The following is a 24,499-nucleotide window of genomic DNA, read 5'->3' on the forward strand; positions in this document are numbered from 1 at the left end:
ACCTTAACCGTGTTAAAAGCCGCCGCAACGCCACTACTCACCAAAACAATCCCTCTACATCTCGGCACGCATGGTACATTGTAAGTACCGGGAAGCACGGCGGCCTTCCAGTAGTGTCCAGGGGACCGTCTTCCTGAGTTTTTTTTTTTCTTTTTTTCAAAAGGCTTTAGTCTTGGCGACGACAGCCAAACATAAAATTTTATTGCTTCACCTTCTGTCGTGACCATCCTGCCCCGTGTGCTTTCAGGCGCACGTGGGGCACAAGGCTGGGAAGGTTCAAGAACGAAAGACAATCATTGGGAAGTAGCGTTATATTATATCCAAAAAGAGAGCGGACACTGTTGAATCACTGTGAGGTTTAAAGGGAAACAGGGGGCAAGCTGTGAACTTGTGCTTGCCTGCGCCAAATATTGAACCCGTCACAACAGATCCAGAACTAGAACACGGGAACTCTTACGAGGGCACTTGAATCAAAACAATCCACGCATCGGAAAAGTCAAAGCACCCCTTCCTTCTTTCCTTTTGCGCCAAACCTCGGCGAATTCGTGCCTCGGTGAATTTTCAGGCTTGCATTTCAGTCGCTGAGATCTCGAGGACAGGGAAAGCTCACACGGGCCTGTGGTTATAGCTCCCTAGGTTGCATCGTCTCGTAGCTGGAATTCTTACTTGTCCACTCGCGAATCGTACGTGCTACCAGCCACCGGCTGCAATTTAAACCTGATTTCCTGAAGATTCCTCCAATTAGAAGACTGAATTTCGAATGTCTTTGGTTATTAGCTTTTTACAACGTTTCATGCTCGTTTTTTTATTCTGTTTTCAGTGGAAATAGTATACAGCTTCGATTCTTTTTAAAACCAATGATTATTATGGAATTAAAGAATACTTCCTTTTTACAATGACTAACAAAAGGAGCGAACTGAAGTTCGAAACTCCGGCGCAGTTAATGTGGTTATGTCATTGTTAAAAAGCCCTTTTCCAGGCTACGAGATAATACCACGGACGAAGTCCGTACAAAGGCTGCATCGCATGCGCAAATGTTAACTGATTTCAAATAACGTACGTCCTGCTGTTGGGTACCAGTTTATCACTCCTGGCCGCTTTAAATTGGCGTTCGGTTCTACACAGTTTGCTGCAGTTTTAACCGCCATCTCCTCAACAACAACAGTAAATGCCTCCTAAACAAGGTTTTATTAGGCAAGGAATCCCGTGTTGTTCCTTAGATGCTTCCCCAAATGTCCCTAGAATATCCGGAACCAGCAAGCGTTCTCCCGTATTTGGTTTCAGTGTTCCATTCGTCGAGGACAGAGCGCGACGTTTAGGAATGGCTCCTGACTAGTAACTGCTTGACTTGTGTGGTTATTGCACTTGATTCCGCACTATTCTCTCCCTTCTAAACGTGCTTTCGGACTGAGAATCTCGCGACCTTCACACATGACTACGGACAGCCACATCCTCAAGTGGACCAAAGGAGCTTGTTTACTTCCTTTGCCTACTATTGTTGCGTAAAGGAAACAATAATGATAAAAAAAAACATAGCAGCTTAATTTCCTTATGCGTTCTCCGACTAATACCCATTCACAGTTGTTCCCAATAGTTATAAAAATTCCCTCTGACCGTTTGTAGTCGAAGCGATGTATCTCAAGTGCTGCTCGTCCGTTTAAGCACGAAATATTTTGTGCTGGTGGTATGTCTTTGGTGTTTCATTTGCTTCTACAGTTACCGCGAAAATGCCACTTCGAAACGTTCATCGGCTTGCTGACTAACCCCTAGCCATGGTCGTTCACTTCTGGTGCTAGTAAACTTCGCCACCTCTTTCTCACGGCGCACACCTCCGCAAACGACAAGGAATAATGTACACGGTAGTCGCCCAGCTGAAGGTGCTCAAAAACCAACACGTCAAAACAAAAGAGAGAACAGATTGCCTCGTCGGCGTCGCGAGGAACAAGCGTGGCACAGGAACAAGGCTCTCGTGTATCTATGTACAAGGCATATCTCACACAAGGCACCCATTTCTTTCCAGTCAGTAAATAGGGTGCGAAAGGGCACGTGACTTAATGGACACTCACGCAATAAGTTGCTCCGCCCCATCGGCGCTCAGTAGCTCAATCACGTCGCGCACGGACCCTTGGCTTTTTTCCTAGTCACTCAAACCGGTCATGTTCACGTCGATGCGTGCTTCCGCAGACATGATGCACACGCACTTGCGCTTACTGCGAAAACATAATGCCCTTGAAAACGTCAGCTCGCGTTTTTGGAAAGCACACACTGACACAGCGACGAAACAAGATCTATCGCAGAAAGGTGAATGGGAACCGAAGAACCAGTTTAAGAACGAATCCGCTCAGAAACCAAACAAACGTCCGCTAAGGTGAAAGTGCGGGGGCCCTTTGAAGTTAGCAGTAATTGCACGTCATCTTGCACGACTTTCACCTTTGAGGAACCTGCTGTTAAAAGTTAAGTTCCGGTGATTTTTTTGCAGTAAAACACAGAAGAAAAGATAAATAGGTGAGCTGCTCTTACTTAGGAACGAAGGAAATGAGGACACATGAGGGCCCTGAAGAGCGCCCACGAGTGGACTCGCAACCCCTTTACACAGCTTAAGTGAGTGGTTGCTTGCACAGAACAGTTTTTGTTTTCTCTCAACGTCAGTGGCAAGAGTGTCCGTCGGAGGCGTAGAACCGAAGGTCACAAAAGTCCGAGTGGATGCTTCAGTGGTCGCGGCGATGATGATGGCGCACTCCCCCTCACAGTCGACAAGGTCGTTTTCTGTTTTCCGCCAACAAAAACACATGCACGCACGTTCCGGGAACAGTCCAGACAGCTTTTCACATCAGATTTGCCCCGGCATTAAGAAAGGTGCCATCGGGTGAGACGATGGCGGGCTTGTAAGGTGGTCGCAAATAGTTTCGAACAGTGCAGTGACATGGACAAAATGAGACGACTCAAATGGTTCTCTCCCACTTAGTGATTAGCAGGAATAAAATAAAACGACAGTCTTTTGACACGTTATTCTTATTTATTTGAATAGTTAGGACGATGGCTCTCCAAGCCTGAGGGTTCGTCCGGGCATAAACGACTAATCCTCAAAACTGCATTTAATAGCTTTCAGTTACCCACACACAGCTTGTAGACCATGGCTAGAGCTCGTGGTATCTGGTTGTCCGTGATGAAGAATACTAAATTAGTTTACTAATTTGGTAAACTCAATAAACTAATAAAATGAAACAATACATAAAGTTTTGTGGCAGGATAGCAGGCTGGTTTCGAATCATTTGTAAATCGTGCGGATCTTCACCGACTTACCGAAAACATTCGATTGCCACGTTACGAAGGGACCGAAACAATGTCATATGTCCTCTCCAAGTCCCCCCCTCGTCTCATTTATGTCCTCAGAGCACTGTCGGCGACGTGTTCCCGCACGACGAAGTGTGTCTTCGATGCATCTCTAACGGCGTCCCTTCCTCAAAAGGGCACACAAGCACACGTCCTTCCGTCGCCGCACCCACGACCTTGACGCTCCCTGTTTCGGACCAGGGGTGGTAGACGTCTACCTCTTGGTCTTCCTCTTCTTGGCGGTGGCGCCGTTGCCGACAAAGGGGCGCGCAGCGCAGATCATGGTCGGCGCTGGGGCTCGCCATAGCTACCGGCCGTCGTATGGCGAGTCCCCGCTGCCGTAGCCGCTCGAACGGTCGTCCCTCGCTGGCTCGTCGACCGCAGAGTGTGGCGCTTGTTGCACCGCCTGGGACTGTTGCTGCTGCTGCGGTGGCTGCGGTTGGGACATTGGTTGCTGATGCTGCTGCTGTTGTTGCTGCTGCGCTGCCTGCTGCTGCTGCTGCTGCTGTTGACGCTTTACCGGGAGCGAGTTGACCGCCTGGTGGTGGTTGAGTGCCGCCGCCGCTGCGGCTGCTGCTGCGGCGGCCGCTGCGCCACCGGGCCCTCCGCTGCCGCCGGCAGCTGCCGCGGCGTAGAAGGGTGGCGGCACGCCCGCCATAAGCGCACGCTCCTCGTAATCGTACTCGCAGAGGATGCGGTTGTCGTGCAGGTAGAAGCGGTCGCCAACGCAGAACCTGCACCAACGAGGGGGAGGAAGCAGAGCGAAGCGTGCGGTTAGCAGACAATAAAGGTGTCTAGTACAATATCACATATATAAGTTTGACACGCGGCTTTTTGCCAGAGTATGGCGGTACGGGTGCACACGATAATGTTTAGAGTTCATGTTGTTTGGCTATCTCTAGTCTCCCAAGAAGCAATCCATTGCTGCATCTTGCATTGATGAAGCGGTGCCATACGAGTGACAGCGCATACCAAGCATACAGAATGCAGCAACCAGAACGCCTAGAGATCATAAGCGCGGACAAGTCTACCACGCGTCGTGTGCACATGATGTAAGCCAGTTCGCTGGCGTGCAAATTAGGATAGAAAGGTTCGCTCAGAACAGAAAATTCCTCAACCTATGAGCTGGCGTGCGAGCCCTCACCTGTGGTTGCACTGCTGGCAGGCGAAACACTCGAGGTGGTACACGTTCCCCCGGGCCCTCATGACCATCTCGAAGGCCGGAATCGCTTTACTGCAGGCCGAACACAGGCCAGTTGTGCCAAATAACCTGCGAAGGCAAGAAACAAGGCGAACATTGTCATGACACAGCGCATTTCGACTGCCATAGTTATGCTCTATAAAGTCTATAGTTCATTCCACAAGCTAGGTGCAGCACTGTGGAGGCTACATTGTTGTCCACAGCCCGCCCCCTCAGGGCACCTAACTCACCGCGAAAGAAGCGACGAAAGGCGCCGGGGCCTTGCGGTTCCCCTTACCGAGAGGGGAGAAGGCAATGTCCTTTCAGGACCCCCTTCACGGCGAGTTAGGCGCCCTCAGTGGGCGCACTGTTGACAACAATGTAGCCTCCACAGTGCTGCACCTAGCTTGTGGAACGAACTATAGTTTCTCTGGCGTTCAAAGAAACATGCCAGATTCTGGTCGCTACAAGCAATTCGCATTAAGTCCATAAGTTTGCCAGGCAGTGAGGTTCATTAAAGGAAAAAAAATTACTCAAGAAACTAAAGCGCTAGATAATTAGAACACGAGAGAATTAGAGCAACCCTTTGGGAGCTGCATGCGATATCGAATACAGGCTAATCAGCTCTCTCAACATACACGTCAAACGTTCACGCCCTTCCTACAGCTTGCTCGTAAAAGACCGCCCATGTCTTCGAAGGAAATAAAAAATAAATGAAGAGAGAGGGGCAGAGTGAGAGGGGGTGCCCTGAACGCCTTCTAGCGCGCCTTTAAATGGGCAAGAAGCGTGACACGCGCCTCGGGCTTCTCCCTAATGAAGTAAGCGCACGACGACGACGACGTCGACGTCGGCGGCGCTGACGGCCGCTGCAAAGCACGCACGCTCGGAGAGCGCAGCAGCGTGGCTGTCGTCTGCGGGCGTGGCGGCGGGGAGCAGGCATGCGAGTTCCCGGGCAGTGCTGCCCCGCTAATGGCCGGGTGTTGTCCTCCATCTCACCGCGGCGGCACATTCGCTGCCCCCTTTAATCGCCCATTCCACGCATGCGATGCCCACACCGCGGCTCTCCCGCCGGCGCGCCGCGAGGTTTCGCTTTCGCCCCGCCGGCATGTCTGCCGTCGCCGCATGAAAGAGCCGCAAATTGCGGGTCGTGTACTTCCTCCCCTCCGCCTTCGTCGCCTTAAAGGCCACCCTGCGCGTCTACTCTACAACGGGCTTGAAATGACGTGTCTCTTCCACTCTTTCTTTTTTCCTTTTTGCACTCACAGCGTCGTTCCCTCCGAGAAAGCGAAGGCGGTGCTGGGACATAACATCCCGCGGCTTTTAATGTTCTGCTTGTCCGTAGCTTTTTCCTTCACATTTTTTCCCCCTCTGGGATAGCGGCGACGCTTCCGTGATATTCTTAATGCGCGCCCCGAGCTGCGCCCGTGGCCTCGGACACGGAGGGCGGAAAAAAGAGAGATCGGAGCGGCGCTCTTAGAGGGCAGCCGAGCCCCTAAGTGGCTCGGGACACGCCGAAGCGCCATTTGAGGGGCGTGGTCGTCCACAACGGAGGTCCCGAGACGGCCGGGCCTTCTTCTCTCTATTAATTGACCTCTTCTATTAAATATGCTGCCTGGACCGTGCGGCCCCGGCTTGCATGACGCCGGCGGAGAGTGCCGCGCGGTCGTGACTGGGGCTCATCGGGCGAGAAATAGGGCCGACCCGCCGGGCGATTGTGCCTCCTCCTTCTCCGCCTTGCGATTCCCTTTATTACGGCCGACGTGCGGAGTAACAAGTCTTTAGAGACGCCCCTGGTCGTCCTTCGGTTGGTCGCGCCCCTTTCTTGATAGTTCCTCCCCGACGTCCTTTTTGAGGTCCGCGGGTCACTTCCGGGTGGTTCTACTATAGTTATGCCGACGTGTGCACGCTTCACCCTGGAAAAAGTTCCCCCTTAAAACTGAACAACGGTGACGCAGAATATCAGCAGTAGGTTGGTGAAATTGCGCGTGCATGCACACTAATATACTATATATATACTATATGGGAGAGAGAGAGAGAGAGAGAGAGAGAGAGAGAGAGAGAGAGAGAGAGAGAGAGAGAGAGAGAGAGAGAGAGAGAGAGAGAGAGAGAGAGAGAGAGAGAGAGAGAGAGAGAGAGAGAGAGAGAGAGGAACACACAAGCGTTTTGGTAAAGGTCAGAGAGAAACAGCTGTGTCTGGAAGGCTACGATAGTTTTGTGCCGTCCGGCACCAGCATCCAAAGCCTCCAGTAGATAGTGCTTCACCGCAAGCTAGTGCGCACTGACAGAAAGCCAACTGCATAGAAGAGGACAAGGTGTTTCTAAAAGTAAACCAGACAAAGTTGGAAAGACTCTTCCGTGTTGTTGTCCGTGAGAGAGCGCCACGCCGAGAAAAACGACTAAATCAAATATACCGCAAAGAGGACAGAGTATGACAAAACACACCCGCAACTTAAAGGAGAACACATAATTGTGGTGTCTGGTGGCTACTGATGCTATCTCTTTTAAAACGCCTCAATGGTGTCTGCACGAGCGTGAATTGTGAGCAGAAAGCCTTGTGTTGAAATGCAATAGCGGCCTACACCATTGTGAAAATGATAGTCCGGCGGCTTGCCACAGGAGGTTGCCGAGGAACGTTACAGGTAGCATTAAAGAAAAGTATTGGCAATGCAGAAATACTCAAATGCCGAGATTCATCCTATAGACCGAATTAGATACCCAAAGAATGGTTTCCGACAAGGGGTGTAAGTTCATCGTTTGTGTGACTGCCTTCTGCCAATCGGCCATCCAGGAAGCTTACGAAGCGGGAGCCCATTAAAATAGGCTCTCGCTTCTGACAAGCTCAAAATGGGCTACACGGCTTAGGAGCGCGAGGGCGAAATAAGGGGAAATTCCTCCGCGGAAATGTGCGCGAAAGAAGCGGCTTTCAGAGAAGCCGCTTGCCGCTCATCTCTTTCCCGGCATAGACGCATAGCGATCCCCACCCGTCGCACGTGCCGCCGTCTTTGGCGAAACGACTCCCAGAAACTTATGCAAATTGCCTACAGTGGGGCGTTTCGGTTACTGCCGCGACGCTTAAGGTTCTTTAGCGGAGCCTCTGCTAATATGGGCAGCCGTTTCCTATATTGTATGCTTTATTGCTTTATTTCCTTATTGCCGAGGATCAGCGCGGGAAGTTTCAAACCGAGTTTTGCGCGCAGAAGCGAACGCAGGAGTCAAACGTCTTTGAGGAGCCCCGCGAGCCCCCAGCTTTGTTGTCCAGCCGTATATACTCTCATTTAGAGATGAATATGGAGATAGTGAGAAAGCGAGCGTTTTATTTTTTTTTTTGTTGTTGTTGTTGACTGATTGAAATACAGTAAACAGTTGTTCTGATGAAATCGCATTATTGATTTGAACTCTGGTTTGCTCGAAATTTTCCGCAGTCCCAACTTTGGTGCGATGAGAGCAAATAATCCCCGCTTTTAACGACGTACCGGTTATAATGAAGTCGGATTTCAGTCCCGAGGGCTTTATTCGTCATAGCGGGGGTATTATGTTTATTCAACGTGAAGCCGGCCTCGCTAAAAAAAGCAAAAATTTGTCCACGCACACTCCTTCTACGTCACGGCATCCGTATCGTCGCGTCCGCTTCCTCGCACTCTCTCTTTGGCGTCACAATAACAAATGTTGGGGGGGAGAGAGAGAGAGAGAGAGAGAGAGAGAGAGAGAGAGAGAGAGAGAGAGAGAGAGAGAGAGAGAGAGAGAGAGAGAGAGAGAGAGAGATAGGAAGAGGGGAAGGGTGAGAGAACTATGTGGGCTGGAGAGGTCAGCTCTGACGTGCTGTTGAGAAAAGCTACGTTAAAAAAAAACGTGTTTTGAGCCAAATTAGGGGTGCAACTGATTTTCTTTGATTGCGTCGCATGAACGTTAGCTTGGAAATAACACACTGATACTCTATTTGTAGCGCCTTACCAATTATCTCAGTACCGAAGTTGTACTGGCCGAGATTTCAAACTTTTTCCAGTACCTGGTATCTCCCTCGTGTTACGATATTTTTATTTCAACGTCCTTCGGGGCCAAAATGAAGCTGAGCCAGTCATCCAAGGCTACTCATACGAAATAAAAGAAACATGCATGTTGTCTTAATCGCCTTTTTAAACCATGGCGACATGACGACGACGGAAGTTGCGCACTGCATACGTTGTCTTGGCGCATCACATGCTTATTCAGCTGCTGCAGAGACTTTTGTCAGCGAAACTGCTTTTTTTTATTACAAGGAAAAACAAAACATCTTGAGAGCGCTTAATACGAAGGCCGGACCAAGCGCTTTATATTGACGCGCCCGTTAGAGTGATTAAAACATCATACGTCAACCGAACGTTAGCATATGCTCAGGAAAATTTGACAACCATCTGAAATGCAGTATCCCGCTTTCTCAGAAAACTTCATCGCTGAAAAACAAAGTTCTTACCCTAGAAAATTTTGTAGCTTTCCTCTTAGCCCTATAACTGGATTTCTAGTGGGTGTCGATTTTTTTTTTATTTGCAGAAACTTGCCAACCTCGTAAATTTCCCCCAAACTGGACGTCTAACTTAAGCTTATTTGTAGTGTAAAAAGATGGCCGCTTTTGTAACGTTCAGCGGAAACTACTTAATTGTCGCTCAGTAAGCAACATGCGTAATGCTGGCAGGCTTTTAGCATTTATATAGTATTTGACGACGCCACAACCATGGTCCACAAGAGACAAGGACAAGAATAATGCAGGGCAATACTGGCGTACATCGCCTACTCCCTTATTGCCCCGTCTTTTATATATTGCTGTCGTGGGCGGCTCGATGGGTATACAGTGCGGCACTGTCGTGAGTGTGAGGTCGGGAATGTGATTCCCGTCCACGGGCGAGAAAGTACCCATGTGCGCGCAATATTTGCGCCAAAGGTAAGAATTCCGATCTCCTCGGAATTTATTATGTTCTGCGACTACGGCGCTCCATATCGCAAAGGTGTATCTCCACCTCCTGCGACAATCCCCTCCTCTTCTTATTGGTCCTTTACATACTCAAATCCCACGCGAAGAAACTTCAATTTCCAACAAGGCTCGCGCAGTGCGCCACGATAAAAAGCGTCGTCGTTTCGGGGGTTTGGTATCGAGGTATGTCAAAGTTTACTTTCTCAAGTTTGCTTTCACAGAGTTTAAAACAAAAAAAAAAGTTTCGAAATGGAGCATGAAGGCATGTTTTGTTATTTACGCGGCGCTGGATCGCCCGTTGCCACCAGTGCAAAGATGTCGTCGCTCGTTTGCGCCAATAAAGAGGAAGAAATTACAATTATTGCCGCGTTTTTGCGATGGGTGTAAATAAACTACACAGCCACTGTGCTCGGACGCCGCCATAGTCAGTCACCTTCTCCGCCAACACGCAACGAGCATGAACAGGCGGGGCGTATGTACCGTAGTTCTACTGTCTTGTTCGTCTGTGGTTACGCTTTCCGCCAAAACGCCATTTCTACTTGGAGGCGGCTGCGTTAACATGAGTGGAACAAGAAGCGTTGGGAGGCATCGCACACAAAAAACAAACCAGGGTTGGTCTATCCAATAGCAGGGCCCGGATAAGGCGGCGGAAGCATACCGTACGACCCTCGTATTGTATCATCATTGTTATGGACAGCCAGGTCAGGGCCCGTCTAGAGGCTCTTGGTGAAATCTGGTGCGTCTTCTCAGAAACCCCTCCCCGACTGCTTCGTCATGCGAGACACGACTACCAAAGATCGCGTCGGCAGCGCCTACTGCCCTCCCGCTCTCTGAATGCAATGCAGCGCCCCTGGGTTGCGTTGCCCCCTCATAATGCCGTTAAAGAGCGAACATTTCGAAACGCATTTTATGCTGATTTGCAAAGTTCGTTCGCACATGCCGCTTGTGAAGGCGAGACATTAAATTCTGTGAGAAAAAGAAAAAAGATGACGCGCTGTTTTCTTGCGGTCTTGTTTACCCCTTTTTGTTGCATTTTACGACTGGAACAAACACAGAAAGGCCTAAAGCTATGCCTTTCCAATTAAATATGCACAAGAATAGATGCAATTTGTCGATATTCCTTTGGTTACGTTTGCTTGGGTGCGTTTCAGCAGTAGTCAAATTTCTGGTTGCGTAGAGCATGTATCCCAACGCTGGATAAGCATAATTGATTTGATTGTGGGGTTTAACGCGCCGACGCTACACAGGAGATGAGAAGCGCCGTAGTGGAGGGCTCCGGATTAATTTTGACCACGACGGGATCTTTAACGCGCGCCGAAATCTCTAACACACGGGCATTTTTGCTTTTCGCCTCCATCAGAAAAGCGGCCGCCACGGCCGGGAATCGAACCCGTGTCCTCGTTCTCAGCAGCACAACGCCTTAGCCACTGAGCCACCGTGGCGGGTGCTGGATAAGCATCAGCTTAGCCATTTATAACTCCGCCTTCCCTTCACGCAGTGTGCAAGTCTACAAAGGTGGAATTTTAGATTAAGAATAATGAGGCGGAATCCTGGCATGCTTTAAATTGACGCTTTCTGTGTCTCGATCCCTGATTGGCCCGTGAGCGCCGAAAACGCACTGCAGGATAGCCACCGTTTACTGACGAAGATGATGACCGTGGAAGCGCCTCAAGAAAAGAAATTCCTCTCGAGGTCGGAATCGAACCTGAGTCCCTCGCGTTATGAAGCAGACGTCTATCCGATTGTGCCATTACCACATGGTCTAAGCAGTTTGGATCTGAAGAGGCGTGCGTGGACGTGCGAAATTAGAAAAACCATGCACCCCTCCGTGTAACGACGACTATGGTTGAACGCGAAGCTTTCTTCGTGCGAAATGAAATGGCGAAGGTTCAAAGTCAAAGCCGCTGCGATCAAGTCCAAACTGCGTGTCAGTCATAGGTTAGGTTAGGTATAACTTTATTGTTGCATAGTCAAAACTCAACAGGTCGGAGTCCACACCGTATGCGAGTCAGAGTCCAAACTCCGACGACAACCATGGAGTCCCCCCCGAGAAAGCTTCGCGTTCAAACCATCGTCCTCTTTAGACGGAGGAACGCACGAGGGGTGCACCGCGCTGTTTTTTTTTTTCCCCCGTCCTTAAAGCGTTTTTTTTTTTGGGCTGACAGCTTGTCAGCCAATGGATAAAAAAATAACGATGATAACGCAGTTATAATAATAACATTATTGTTATTAGCGGTAATATTGAGATTATATACTTCATTATATTAATATTATTACTGCAGCATTTCTGACTTATAAACCCAAAGAAGATAACCGGACGAGTATAGATGGTTTACAAATATTTGCAAATAATGCCCAGCAAACGCGTGATAAAGAAAAATATATAGTGCAAACACAAAAATCGTATACTGCCACGTCTTAGGTCCTCATTCAAAAGAAATTCGAGATCTAAAAAAAGACGCGCTCGGCTCAGATACATTGTATACATTTATAAAACGCAGTCAGAACATGTGGAACGATTTGAAACAAAGCGTTTCAAGCCGCTTATAAAACTTCGTGATATTTCGCTTGCTTTTTGTTGTCATCGTTGTTGTTGAAGTTCCCAGTTTATGCGGCGGCCTATTAAAATGGCACGCATGATATACTACACCCACAGATTGTAACATTTATAGAACGACGCGGTACGAAAGGCGTGAATATACAAACATCACGCATATCGAAATCATCGCTCGTTTATAGAAGGAAGGCTCAGGTTCCGTTTTAGCAGGCAGTTAAAAACAGTACGTGGCCTTCGCTCTCGAACAAACAAACAAAAAATCTCGGCTAAGAAAGCGTGCCGAACAGCTTGGTGGGGCAAATTCCTTGAGGCGTGAACTATGCGTGCAAAGCACGGGCCAAACAATGACGACCTTCAACAAAATTTCTATACAAAGGCGCACATGTATCTCTTCTGATCGACCACGCACTCTTGGTCGCACGCTGTTCATGCGATATGAGTGTTTCTCTTACAAAAGAAGACCGCCAAAGAATAAGCGCGGCGGGGAAGAAGGCAGGTAGGGCGGACAGTAAAAAGGCCGCCAAAGACAGCGGAGTGTACGAGCCGATCTCTGGAGCATTCATTCGAAGCGTACGGACGGTTGGTCGTCTTTGACATGCAGAACTATAGGAAGCATCAGACCGTAGGCAGAGGAGCTCGAGCGCCCGTTTTTGAATGCCGGGGAAACGAAGCGGGCGGATTTCAAAAGGAGGAGACCAACGACGCGTTCTTTTTTACTATTGGAGGCTATTTGGCAGCAAACGCGAGAGCACTCGCGTCCAGCGCAGTGTAACGCGGAGGCGAAACAAAACGGGATGACCCAGAACACAGACGGTTGCGCAGGGGGGAAAAAATGACTTTTTTTTAGGTACTGCAACGAGAGGTGGGGAAAAACATGTTTTTGTGGCGTGGAGGGAACCGGAAAACAGGACGGTAAAAAAGAAACGGCTAAACAGAAAGGTTTTTTTTTTTTCAGTACCAAATTATCATTTGCTGTTGTGTAGAGGAAGGCCGAATATATAGCTGTCTGAAGCTGTTCTTAATGGCGGGAAATTTTTTTAAAAATGAGCCCGCGCCCAAACAATATTTTAGTACATTTTTAGATTCATTAAATGCGAAGGTTAGTTGTTTTGCTCACTGTAATGTCCACACAAAAATCTGAATGCACTGCAGGACTCCCGGGACTTGACTCGTAAACAACATCTACATTATGTTTTGTTTAAAGGCCGAAAACAGGGGAAGGGGGAGTGAGCGCTCCGAAACTTTCGCTCCCCGGCTGCCTCTGGTTACGCCGTGCCACCATCACAAAAGCGGCCGCTTATGATGTTCTAACAGTTAAACGTGGTTTCGATAAAAATTTCACTTTATAATGCACGAAGCAAAAAAGCTTTGGCGAACTTGCAGTCTACGCGCTTGGTTTTCTTACGAAACTCGCCCCGCGTGAACGATACTTTAAACGCCAACATTACGTAGTAGTCGCGTCCTGCAACTCGTACAAAAAATCAAAGTCCCTTTCTTGAAAGAAAGATGGCAAAAGCACGAAGCTTTCTACCATACAACCTGGGACAAGTCACAGCCCAAAATCCCCACTGCTTCGACCGTGTCGGAAAGGCGCGTTCGGATAGACGGCGGCTTCATAACGCGGTGACCCAGGTTCGATTTTACCACGGCAAGTGTTTTTTTATTTTATTATTTTGTAGGTACCTAATGCTCCTTCGCTTATCATCATGGCTTTTGGAAACCCACTGTGTAAAGTTGGCTTTCCTGCAGTGCGTTTTGGCGTGACATGAAAGGCATATTGTCACGTGACCAAAGACGACGCAGTTGTCTTCACGGAAAACAAGTTTATTGAAGCGAACTTGCGCTCCCCTGACAACTCAAAGAATACAGGCGGCGAAGTAGCAGTCAACAAAGTGACGTGCAAAGGCGAGCGTCGACGATTCGAATGCCGGCGGCGTCTGCTCTGCAGGCTTTTATCTTTCGGCGCGAGTGTTTCTGGAACCGTCGATTTACATCCAGAACATTGTAGATCACAGAAGATTATTCTGGGCTAGCGACGTTAGGGCGAAACAGTCCGCTTATCTGAATGAGATAGCCCGTGCGGCATGAAAATAAAGAATGGATGACGCGCTTTGTTTGGGACACATAACAGAGCCGAGCGTGGCCGGGTAGTAAACAAACAATAAATAAACAAACCCACACATGGTTCGCGGCAATATTACAAGCGATCTAACACCGAACCCGCCTAACCTGGCAGAAAAAAAATGGTTCGGTCACTTCTCCTAGTAGCTGTTAAATCATCATTTTACCGCTTCTGTGGCTCTCTATACAGCAGGTGAAGCGTTCAACGCCGATGAGCCAATACATTGCTCAGAATTCTGAAGTCAAAATCACGCCGTCAGGTTCGCGTATACCCTCCGGCTGTCCTGCCCCTCGTTCAATCTCATTTGTTATACTTGCGCGATAAGCTTATTCTCGGCGACAATATGTTACTTTATTCGCCAACCTTTCTTCTTTTTTCCCCCCATAAACTGGCACGCAGCAATGCTGCCATCGCTTGTGTACGGGTCCTTTTCCCCTCTATCGGAAAACCAGCTCGGCTGCAAGTTCCAAGCACCCGCCGCGGTGTCTCAGTGGCTAAGGCGTCGCGCTGCTGAGCACGAAGGCACGCGTTCGATTCCCGGCCGTGGAGACCGCTTTTCTGGTGGAGGCGAAAAGCACAAACGGCCGTTTGTACGAGATTTCGGCGAACGTTAACATTAATCCGGAGCCCTCTACTACGGCGCGCGTCATCGCCTGCGTTGCGTCGGCGCGTTAAATCCTACAATCAATCAATCAAGTTCCAAGCCCTGATTTGAGGCGGATAAGAAATACTCGTCGTGGGTACAACGCACTATACGTTTTCGCAATATGTCTAAGGTATTGTGGGCTCATGTTCGGTTACACTGTTCGTCATGCTGGCTACAATGTTAGCCTTGTCACGCCTTTTCTTTTTTCCTAGTCCGTGTTTGTGTCCGCGAAGTCTATTGTGAGAGACGAAAGGGAAGAATAGGACCTACACAAGGGAACAATAGGACTCACACTGTGTGTTTCCTGCTCATCGCTCTCGTGTCTTTTTTCGTGTGTGTGAGCTCACCCGTTGCAAACATACGGCATGCCAGCTCATGCAAACCTCCGCACCGGCGAACGACAACAAAAACAGCGCACGAAAACTTACAATGATGGCCTGCCATGGCCCTGCGCAGCGCCCATCCTAAAATATCGATGTAAAGTAAAAAGTTTTTTCTCCGCAAGGACAATTTTATAGATAAAGCAGAGCCCACATGTATGGCTGCAGTAGTACGCAGACGAGATATCCTTACTGCGAAGTTCAGTTTGCCATGCACATAGAATTTCACTTCGTGTTGCGTACGGAAACCTCTCGCGAGTTTCCGAATGCTATTTTTGAATGGTGGGCCTTTGGTTTACGTTTTGCCGTCTGCGCAATGGACGACGCAAAACCAGCAAAAGCAAAATAGCTACCACCTTTGGGGATCAAGCCGATACACTCCGTGCACGGCACATTTCACCGAAGGAGCTGTGAGCGCTTCGCCATCAGACAAAACGGCTACGATCTCTGTGATGCCCTTAAACTGCCAAGCCAATTCCAGCCTGTAGGACCAATGTGGAGGGTCGCAGAAAAAACGTCGTGGCTTCTAAAACTACTCGTAACGCTCGATTTGCTGCCCGGCACTCTGATGGTCACGTCTTAAAATAGCAAAAATGCGGGCATCGAGCAAATTTCCCTCTGGGGATTCGGTATACCAATAATTCGAGATACCACGATAGTGTGGAGGTAAATGGGAAAAGCCTTCGCCCTGCAGTGGATCCAAATGGACTTCACTGTTGTTGTTGTCGTTGCTATTCTTGCTGTTCATGATTATAATGATGCTGCTGCTGCTGATGATGATGATTGTGATGGTAGTGGTGGTGGTGGCGGCGGCGGTCGTGAAACGGCCAGATTCTGGACACCGATACCAGTACTAACAGTTAGTCACAATGTGTATGCTAAAGCAGCAGTGTCCAACCGTGGCAACACGCAGTCTAATGACCCCCATTGCAACCGCAGCGCTCCACCGGCCACAGACTGCCGACCAGCCCAGTCAGATGCACATTTACCGAAGATTGAGACACACAGGAAATGCTCTGTTGACGTGAAAGGTGGCCGAAAAGGGTCCTGTCTCATATCCGGCAAGCACGGGGAACCTATAACGGTAAGCGAGTTCAGGTCAACTCCGAATGCTGCTGCGCAGATTCTGGACTACAGTTTCGCGTTTACTTCATGACTCTGAAATCTATCTTAAACGTGGCGGAGGGTATGTAAGAAACAAACAAAAAAAAAACCTGAAGCAAAATGGCCCGTTGCCAACATGCAGGCAGAAGAAGCTTATTATCTCACCTTAACGCACACCGCGTTTCTCAAGTCCCGCTTTCTTGTTTTTTATCCGGTGACGAGGGTAGAGGGCAGAGGGGTGTGATCCCCTTAGCTTCCCCTTCGTTGCTTCTTCCGTCCCTCTCTTTACCCCACACGTTCCGAACATCTGCGTAAAAAGCAGCTCTCGTGCGTCGCTCATTACGGCGGATCTTTCTTGCCCTCCTCTTCTTCCTCCATCGCCTCCTCATCGCTCAGGCGGGCTCTTGAAAGGCGAACCTGGCGCTAAAATTACGCCACACTAGCCGCGTGCGTTAAGGGGCGCGCGCGCCTAATGAGCAGCACCACGGGAGCGACTTCTAATTGCTGCCTCCAGGTGGCATCGCTGCTCCCCTCCCTTTCCCTCTCTCTATCTCTCTCTCTGAGCATGCCCATCTCTGTCTCTCTTTCCGTCGCCTCCTCTTGGCATGCCCTTGTTTGCTCCTTTGCCTTCTCTATTACGCTTGTTCGAGATCGGGGCCGAATCTCAAACAGCTGCACTTATAGTGGGATGCGCGCCATGTTTGGAGAGGAAATCAACGAGTTGCTGACTTTCACCACGGCGCACGGTGCGTGTTTCGAGGGTAGGAACTGTTTCATCATGCAGTATGTATGTATGTATGTATGTATGTATGTATGTATGTATGTATGTATGTATGTATGTATGTATGTATGTATGTATGTATGTATGTATGTATGTATGTATGTGTGTGTATGTGTGTGTGAATGTGTGTATGTATGTATGTATGCATGCATGCATGCATGTATGTATGTATGTGCGTGTGTATGTGCGTGTGTATGTATGTATGTATGTATGTATGTATGTATGTATGTATGTATGTATGTATGTATGTGTGTGTGTATGTGTGTATGTATGTATGTATGTATGCATGCATGCATGCATGTATGTATGTATGTATGTATGTGCGTGTGTATGTGTGTATGTATGTATGTATGTATGTATGTATGTATGTATGTATGTATGTGTGTGTATGTGTGTATGTATGTATGCATGCATGCATGCATGTATGTATGTATGTATGTATGTATGTATGTGCGTGTGTATGTGTGTGTGTATGTATGTATGTATGTATGTGTGTATGTATGTATGTATGTATGTATGTATGTATGTATGTATGTATGTATGTATGTATGTATGTATGTATGTATGTATGTGTATGTGTGTGTATGTATGTGCGTGTGTGTGTCGCATGATTTACTGCACGCTCGTCCTCGCTGAAAATGAACAGGAACTGGTGCTTTAACACTACGCCGCCAACCAGCATCTTTCATTCTTGGTCATGCATAGTTTGTCTCGCCTTTGAGCTGTATGTTCAAAAGCAAGGTTCAAAAGTTAAAATAGACATAAAATACAGTGCGGCGCAATTCAGCACCGCAACTAGAAAATGCGCCGTACTGGAAAGGTGAGGGTCCGTATGTTCCACCTTGTAATCCCTCAATGTGCAATGCTAAACAAAGTGCACACGGAGGCATGCCCAGCTACTTCACCGCAATGACGAATCACTCTGTAGTTCTTGACATTTTTTTTGCCAGGTTTTCTGGCCTTCTGTTACCGCTGAAGGTGAACAGTTACAGCTGTATTGCTTTCCAATTTAGCGTATGAACTTTTGATGAATGATTGCACGAAGGCGCTGGAGATTGTTGCCAAGTTTTCTTTGTTCGAGCGAAGTGGGCTGCGGTTATGGTAGAACTTGCGCTCCTAGTACAGCCACAAATACCCCTAAAACGAACCAAAACCCGCTTTTCTTACCCTACCAAATCTGAGTTTAAAACGAACAACGACAGCAAGATGTAGCCAATGCTCTGCGCGGGAAGTGCCCTCACAGGCAACGCGGTCTGTGCAGCAAACGGCAAGTCATGAGCCTGGCAAGAAAAGGCGCAAGCGTTAACCGTCGAGCTTGCACAAACCGCGCGAACCCGCCGCGGTGGCTCAGTGGCTAAGGCGTTGCGCTGCTGAGCACGAGGTCGCGGGTTCGATTCCCGGCCGCGGCGGCCGCTTTTCCGATGGAGACGAAAAGCAAAAACGCCCGTGTGCACGAGATTTCGGCGCACGTTAAAGATCCCCAGGGGGTCAAAATTAATCCGGAGCCCTCCACTACGGCGCGCCTCATCGCCAGCCTTGCGTCGGCGCGTTAAACCCTACAATCAATCAAACAAACCGCGCGAACCGAAGTTTCCCGCTGTCAGAAAATACAGGCGCGCGCACTTCAAGCATGCGAGGCCGTTCCGAGAGATCGGTACAACGGCTTTGAATTACCATCCCCGTGCAATAAAAAAAGAAACAGGTACTGCGAGCTTTGCGAGATTTTACCGCCTTCCTTTTGATAAAACTATCGCGGAGCGTAGGCAAGTGTTGGGTTGAAATCGAGCGTTATTACGAGTATAAAGCTTACGGGCAATGTACTAAGCTTGGAGGTTCTAAAGTGTTTAAGCTCCTTTAATAGGAGAGTTCACTCACCAGTGTATTTTCCGAAGTTATTGCGATGACAGCCACTCTACTCTCCGAAGCTTTTGTCGGTCTATTTTTATGAAGCAGGAAATAGTGCGGCAGTTCTTTTACGTTTTTTTTTTTAATTTTTAGTCATTGATACTCAGTTTTTTTTTCCTTCGCGCGAATTATAAAAATTCCAGGAAGTGCGTTATTCCAACAATATAACTGCTCTCCCCTCGTACCTTAGTTAAACTGTTGCTTGCTACATATAGGGTACCGACATTACCGCTTTTATAAAACGATTAATCGATTTCTCATCGATAGTTTGACCAAGCCGTAAAAGGGAGCCTTCGTAGGGATCATTTTCTCCAGCAAAACCAGTTCGAAGGTATAGTTCTATACTGCCAGAATTAACGGGTTGACCAAAAAAAATGCTATTTGTGTGTTTGTAATGCGACATCTCCACCTCCACGTGTGAACGAAGCTGTGATTATTTTCTTTCGCCTGAAATTCGCCATTTTCCTTTCACCATGCCTTCAACTACGTTTCTTGTCAGATAGTGCAATTTTCTGCAGAACCTTGCACCAGCGGCGAAAGTTTTCTGTAGTGACGCGTTGCGTACATATTTCTGTAACGCCTGTGAATGTTTATTCCCGACTATCACACAAAGTTCAAAGCTGCTAAAGGGAAGGACGAAAAAAAAGCCCTTCTATTGTACGACCCTACCATATCACTCCAGTAAAACTGCCATGGCGACATCTAAAAGGCCGTTTGCTCCGGCGGTGTTTGCTGCGGCGAACGAAAAACTGCCGGCGGCCTGTCAGCAAGGCACGTAGCGTATCCGCGTGCGTTTTACGAGCGTATGCGGGCCCTTTTTACTATTATTCCTCTTCCGCGAACAACCTGCCGCCTATTTTCTGCATCACTGACAATGCGGGCCCCGCCGACACGAGCCGGTCTATAGAGTCCTCAAAACGCGCCCGCCGTTGGAAAGGAAAAAGAAAAGTAGAAGTGAGAACGACGGGGCAATGAGTTAAGGGTGTGTAGATGACAATGAGCGTGAGAATGTGGGCGGGTAAACTCGATCGTAGCACCTGTCTAACCTTCGTTTTGTTTTATTTTGTGTTTTGTTTTGTTTTTTAATAGAAAATTTGCTTAGTATCAGCGCGAATGAAGAACAGATGCACTACTTTTGCGCGGAGTGACCTCCTTTATCATTTTTAATAACTCCCGCACGGAGAAACGTTCCGACTTTTTTGTTTGTTTGCACATTGATCTTCTTCGTAACTGTCACTGCCACGCACTGAGGGTTTTTTTTTTTTTTTTCGAATTCGTTGTGCAATCAAACAGGCGTATATCTGTTATCAAGGAAAAATTGCAGCGAGGCTGAGGTTTGAAAAAATAGGCATATGTTTCTCGTCCGTACATTTGTTTCCGCCTCGTATTCTCGAAAACGTTTTATTTAAAATCTTGGCGGAAGTCAGGTTGGCGCTTAATTCCCAGAAAGCTTACAGCACTAAGCAAACATCGACGGCGGAAGCGCATGCAACTATACCAGGAGCCCAACTACCCAACTGCAATGCCGTAACTAACTTTGAATTGCTGGTTTCAGGGCACACGCTTGCGCCGTGAAACTGCGCGCTTGGTGTACGCTCTAAAGCCAGCTCGTACTTTCAGTTCAGGGTCACCAGTCTTAACGTCAAGTGCCGTATTTACTCGCATAATTATCGCACTCACGTAATAATCGCAACCCTGACGTTCGTCGTCAAAATACGACTTTTTTTTTATTTCCCGCGCAATGATAGCACCCTGAGCTTGCCGCAGACATAAGTCGTATGTGTGTCAAGTCTAGCTGATGATGGTCGTGCTTAGCTATGTTTCCTCCTTTTTCAAAGCGGACACGGCTACGTTATTGCCGCAGAATTTTCCAATATTAGCGATATCGGCTAGCACGAGTTCATTACTGGTGCGGAAGAAACTCTCACTAAATGCACATAATGTTCTCACAAGACAAAGAAAAAAAAAACGCGCTCAGCTTGCTGCGTCGGCAGCCGTGTCTGCAGTTTTGATGTACCGCACTGTGACAGCAACAGCCACTTATTGGTCGACCTATTGTCACCTCGCAGCAAACTCATTCCGGTGCGTTCCCCAATTCATGAAAACACTGCATTTCGCGTCACTTTGCAACGCGGCTGGCGGTGGTACGTGGGGTATTTGCTGTGTTTTTATTTATTATATTTATCATGTTCAGGAGACCTATCGTAAAAATTCTAACCTTCAACTTGCTTGCGTTTTCCGCGCTGAAACTTTTTCGCGAAAAATTTACCTCGCGTAATGAACGCACCCCTAAATTTGCGTCATATTTCTGGAAAAAAAAAAGTGCTATCATTACGCGTGTAAATACGGTACTTATTGCCTCACTTTCATTCTAAGTTTACGCCAGTGCGTTTCCTGCTTGGGTCTGTAAACGTGAAACTGAGCGCTGCGTTGTTGGAACTCGGCGGGGCAGACGTCCGCAAGTGCAACGGCCTCAACGATTTCTGTTTTTGAACCCTCTCTTCAAGCGGAACATTCGCGACCCGTTCGTGATGTCACAATAATAATAATGATGAAACCATACAGTGCCTTCACAACTTTACCCAGATATGTGCCTATAGCGCAGTGGTTCTCAAATGGGGCTCCGCGGACCCCAAGGGGTCCGCGATAGCATTTCAGGGGTCCGCGAAGCTTCCCGCCAAACGTTTCACCCGCCATTTTTCTCTCGATTTTGCCAGCATTTGCTTGCAAAGCAAAAAGGTGGATCCGCCGGATTAAATGTACATTAGCTTCTCCGCGTGGCGCATATTTTGACATCTGCATTTTGTCCAACACGCCAGCTATGAAAGACAAAGAAAAGAAACCCACAAATAGCAGCATATAGGTGTCTAGAAGACTTACAGATTCAAGTACAAATTGTTTGACATTATGGCACAGATCAACATACGCTCCATCGTGGGGTCCCCCATCACTATCGCAAGCCCAAAAGGGGTCCCCGGGGCAGTCATGGCTGAGAACCACTGGTATAGCGCGACGTCAGCTTCGCGAAATCAACGAAGTCCACGGAATGGCAGCTATAACACACCTCATCCTCCTCACTTTAAAAAAAAAATATAAGGGAAGAAAATTGCAGACGTTGTGTCAGGAAACGTAAACCCAAACATTCCGAAAGAACTTGCTAGGCGGAGTATTCACCACTCGGGAGCATCCGCTCGCAGAGCGCCGCACACAAAATAAAAGTTAGAACGGTAAGATGAACGCGCCTCCGACGTTTCCGTTGGCGCTTGTCTTTCGGGCGGACACAATGGGTATCGGGTGAGCACAGCCGCGCCAACTATTCGCACCTGTACCGTGCACGTCCGGTGAAAGCTCGTCGCGTGAGTCTCAGAGTGGCAGCTGTCCGCAGGTGTCTCTCACCGGTGTCCTTTCAACCGCTATACAGCGCGAAGAATGGTCCTTGCTACACAGTACGCGGTGCATGCTGTGAAGTGAACCTTGACTTTATAAAGTACTCGTTACGTGGACAGGGTGCATGTCTCGGGATTACTCACGTCGCGATGAAATGTGCGTGAACTTTAAAGGGGCCCTGCAACACGTCGATAAACGCTTTGAGTGTTTCCTTCGCGTCTGGAAGCACTGCGAAGGCTATATACTTATCGCCAGCACGGAGCGGCACTGCGTGATCGATAGCCACTTCAAAAGGAAAGCCACAAAAGCAAATCAGAAATGGAAGGCGTATTTACTGCGACGAGCAAATGCCGCAGTGCCGCTCCGTGCTGGCGATAAGTATAGCTTTTGCACTACTTCCAGACGCGAAAGAAAGAGTAAAAGCGTGTATCGGAAGTATTGTTGACACCCTTTAAGTGTAGCGTCTTTTAAAGAATAACTCGGAAGATTCCAGGGAAAATATTCCCCTCACCGGGAGTGCATCTCAAATGAATATTTTCGCACTGCCTATTGCCAGAAAGCAAATGTCTGTGAAACGTATCCGGGAACTCGTCTGATCCCAGTTCGTTTAAACTACACAGTGTACTTCACTCTGTTAGTTCCAACCGAGCGTGTAGGAGGCAGTGAAATGCGCAGTCCGTCGGAGCCCGGCAGATGCACGTTGTCAGCAGCACGCCCATCCGGGGCTTCACGTCCTTCCATCCATCCTCTCCGGGCTCTTTCTCTAATGCGCCCCCACGAACAATGTGACGCGCTGAACGAGGCCAGTGCCCCTCGCCGCAGGCAGAGCTCCGTTTCACGAGCGCTGTTGAGACAGGTGCGATCGGTTTATTGTGCGCGGACAGCGTGTTTTAGCAGCCGCGAGAAGAAACGCCGCGACGGCCACCGGACGCGCGCGCTCACACGTGCGCGTGCGGTTGACCTCCCGCTGCCTCACATCTTTCTCACTTCTTTTCCTTCCTTTCTCTCTATCCCGTTTACTCCTTGCTTCCATGCCGGGCGGCATCACGCCGGGCTGTTTCGCGTTTGGTCGACGCAGCGGCCGTTCTTTCCCGTGTCAAGAAGGACGGCGTCCTCCGCTGAGCTCCCCGCTGTCTGAGCGAGAAAGAAAGCCGACTGCTTTCTCTAAGGCACCGCTGGAGAAGCGCTTGATGCGACCCAGCTGTGGTCTGGACCGCCGCTGGGAAGCGGTGAGGCTGTCCCGCTGCGCTGCCGCTGCTGCCCGTATGCAGTTTGTCCCTCAAACGAATGAATTCCTCCTCCGCGCCGTTTATCTCTGTCCTCCTCTTCTTTTTTTTTATTTTTAAATTTTCGTTTCACTCCAACGTGAAAGTTGGCGGTGCAACGTACGTAAGAATCACTTGCGCCACAAGGGAAAAGCCTTGATGGAGGGCTCAGAAATGATTTAGACGGTGCACCTTTGATCCAATAGATGGGCAGCAGACGTCGTGTGTGCACGGGCGTTTATGGATCGCCGCTCCATCAGTGCCGACATGACTCGTGACCTCGTGCCACTGGTAACGGCGTGCTCGTACAGCTGGATGTCTCAGGCGCTAAGCCTACGCCGCGGTTTAGGCAGGAGTTGTGAGATATAGAGCGCTGAGTTTTGAGTTATACCAACTTAAAATGGAGGCTGGTCAACGTTAGCGTCAAACTTTGGCGTCAGTCACTTGGAACAGCGGGTGCAGTAACGTGTGTTGAGGCATGCGCAATTATGTATTTATTGCGTGCAGGGGTGGAAATTTGAGGTTCTAATGCAAGGGGTTATCCCGGATCGCGAGAAGCTGTGAAGCAGGTAGTGGGTTATAAATAAAAAATTACGATAGGAAACACAAGATTTCGAAAATTTAGAACTAAAATATGCACCTTGGGGATACCGAAGTAGACGCTTTGGCCCGGAAAGGACAAATTTGAAGACCCAGAACCTAGCCCTTCTTTTGTGCTTAACGCAAAGCGAGCGTCCTATCTCGGAAATCCCTAGTAAACAAACCAAATGTTACTTCTATAGAAATAACACACTTTCTAGTCATGTGCTCCCATCGTGTCAGGAATGGCCAGTGAAGCAAATGAACTCGTGATTTTGTTTTAACTCTCAAATAGGTTTACAATGTTTCTCCGAA

The 24,499-nt window shown here is 48.5% G+C and overlaps 1 protein-coding gene across 2 annotated transcripts in view; it reads right to left on the reverse strand.

The window, feature by feature from the left end:
* Positions 1 to 293: 293 nt before the first annotated feature.
* Positions 294 to 24,499, reverse strand: part of LOC144174917 (uncharacterized) — a 90,134-nt gene continuing 65,928 nt past the window's right edge. For both annotated transcript variants that reach the window (XM_077703902.1, XM_077703903.1), the window contains exons 3-4: positions 4,478 to 4,603; positions 294 to 4,067 (exon numbers count right to left, since the gene is read on the reverse strand). In XM_077703902.1, the coding sequence (XP_077560028.1) occupies positions 3,641 to 4,067; positions 4,478 to 4,603 (553 nt within the window). In that variant the 3' untranslated portion in view covers positions 294 to 3,640. The remainder of the gene's footprint in view (positions 4,068 to 4,477; positions 4,604 to 24,499) is intronic.

The sequence above is a fragment of the Haemaphysalis longicornis genome, unplaced genomic scaffold (genome assembly GCF_048455015.1).
Source record: "Haemaphysalis longicornis isolate Haplotype H1 unplaced genomic scaffold, Haemaphysalis longicornis Haplotype H1 scaffold_3, whole genome shotgun sequence".
NCBI lineage: Eukaryota > Metazoa > Arthropoda > Arachnida > Ixodida > Ixodidae > Haemaphysalis > Haemaphysalis longicornis.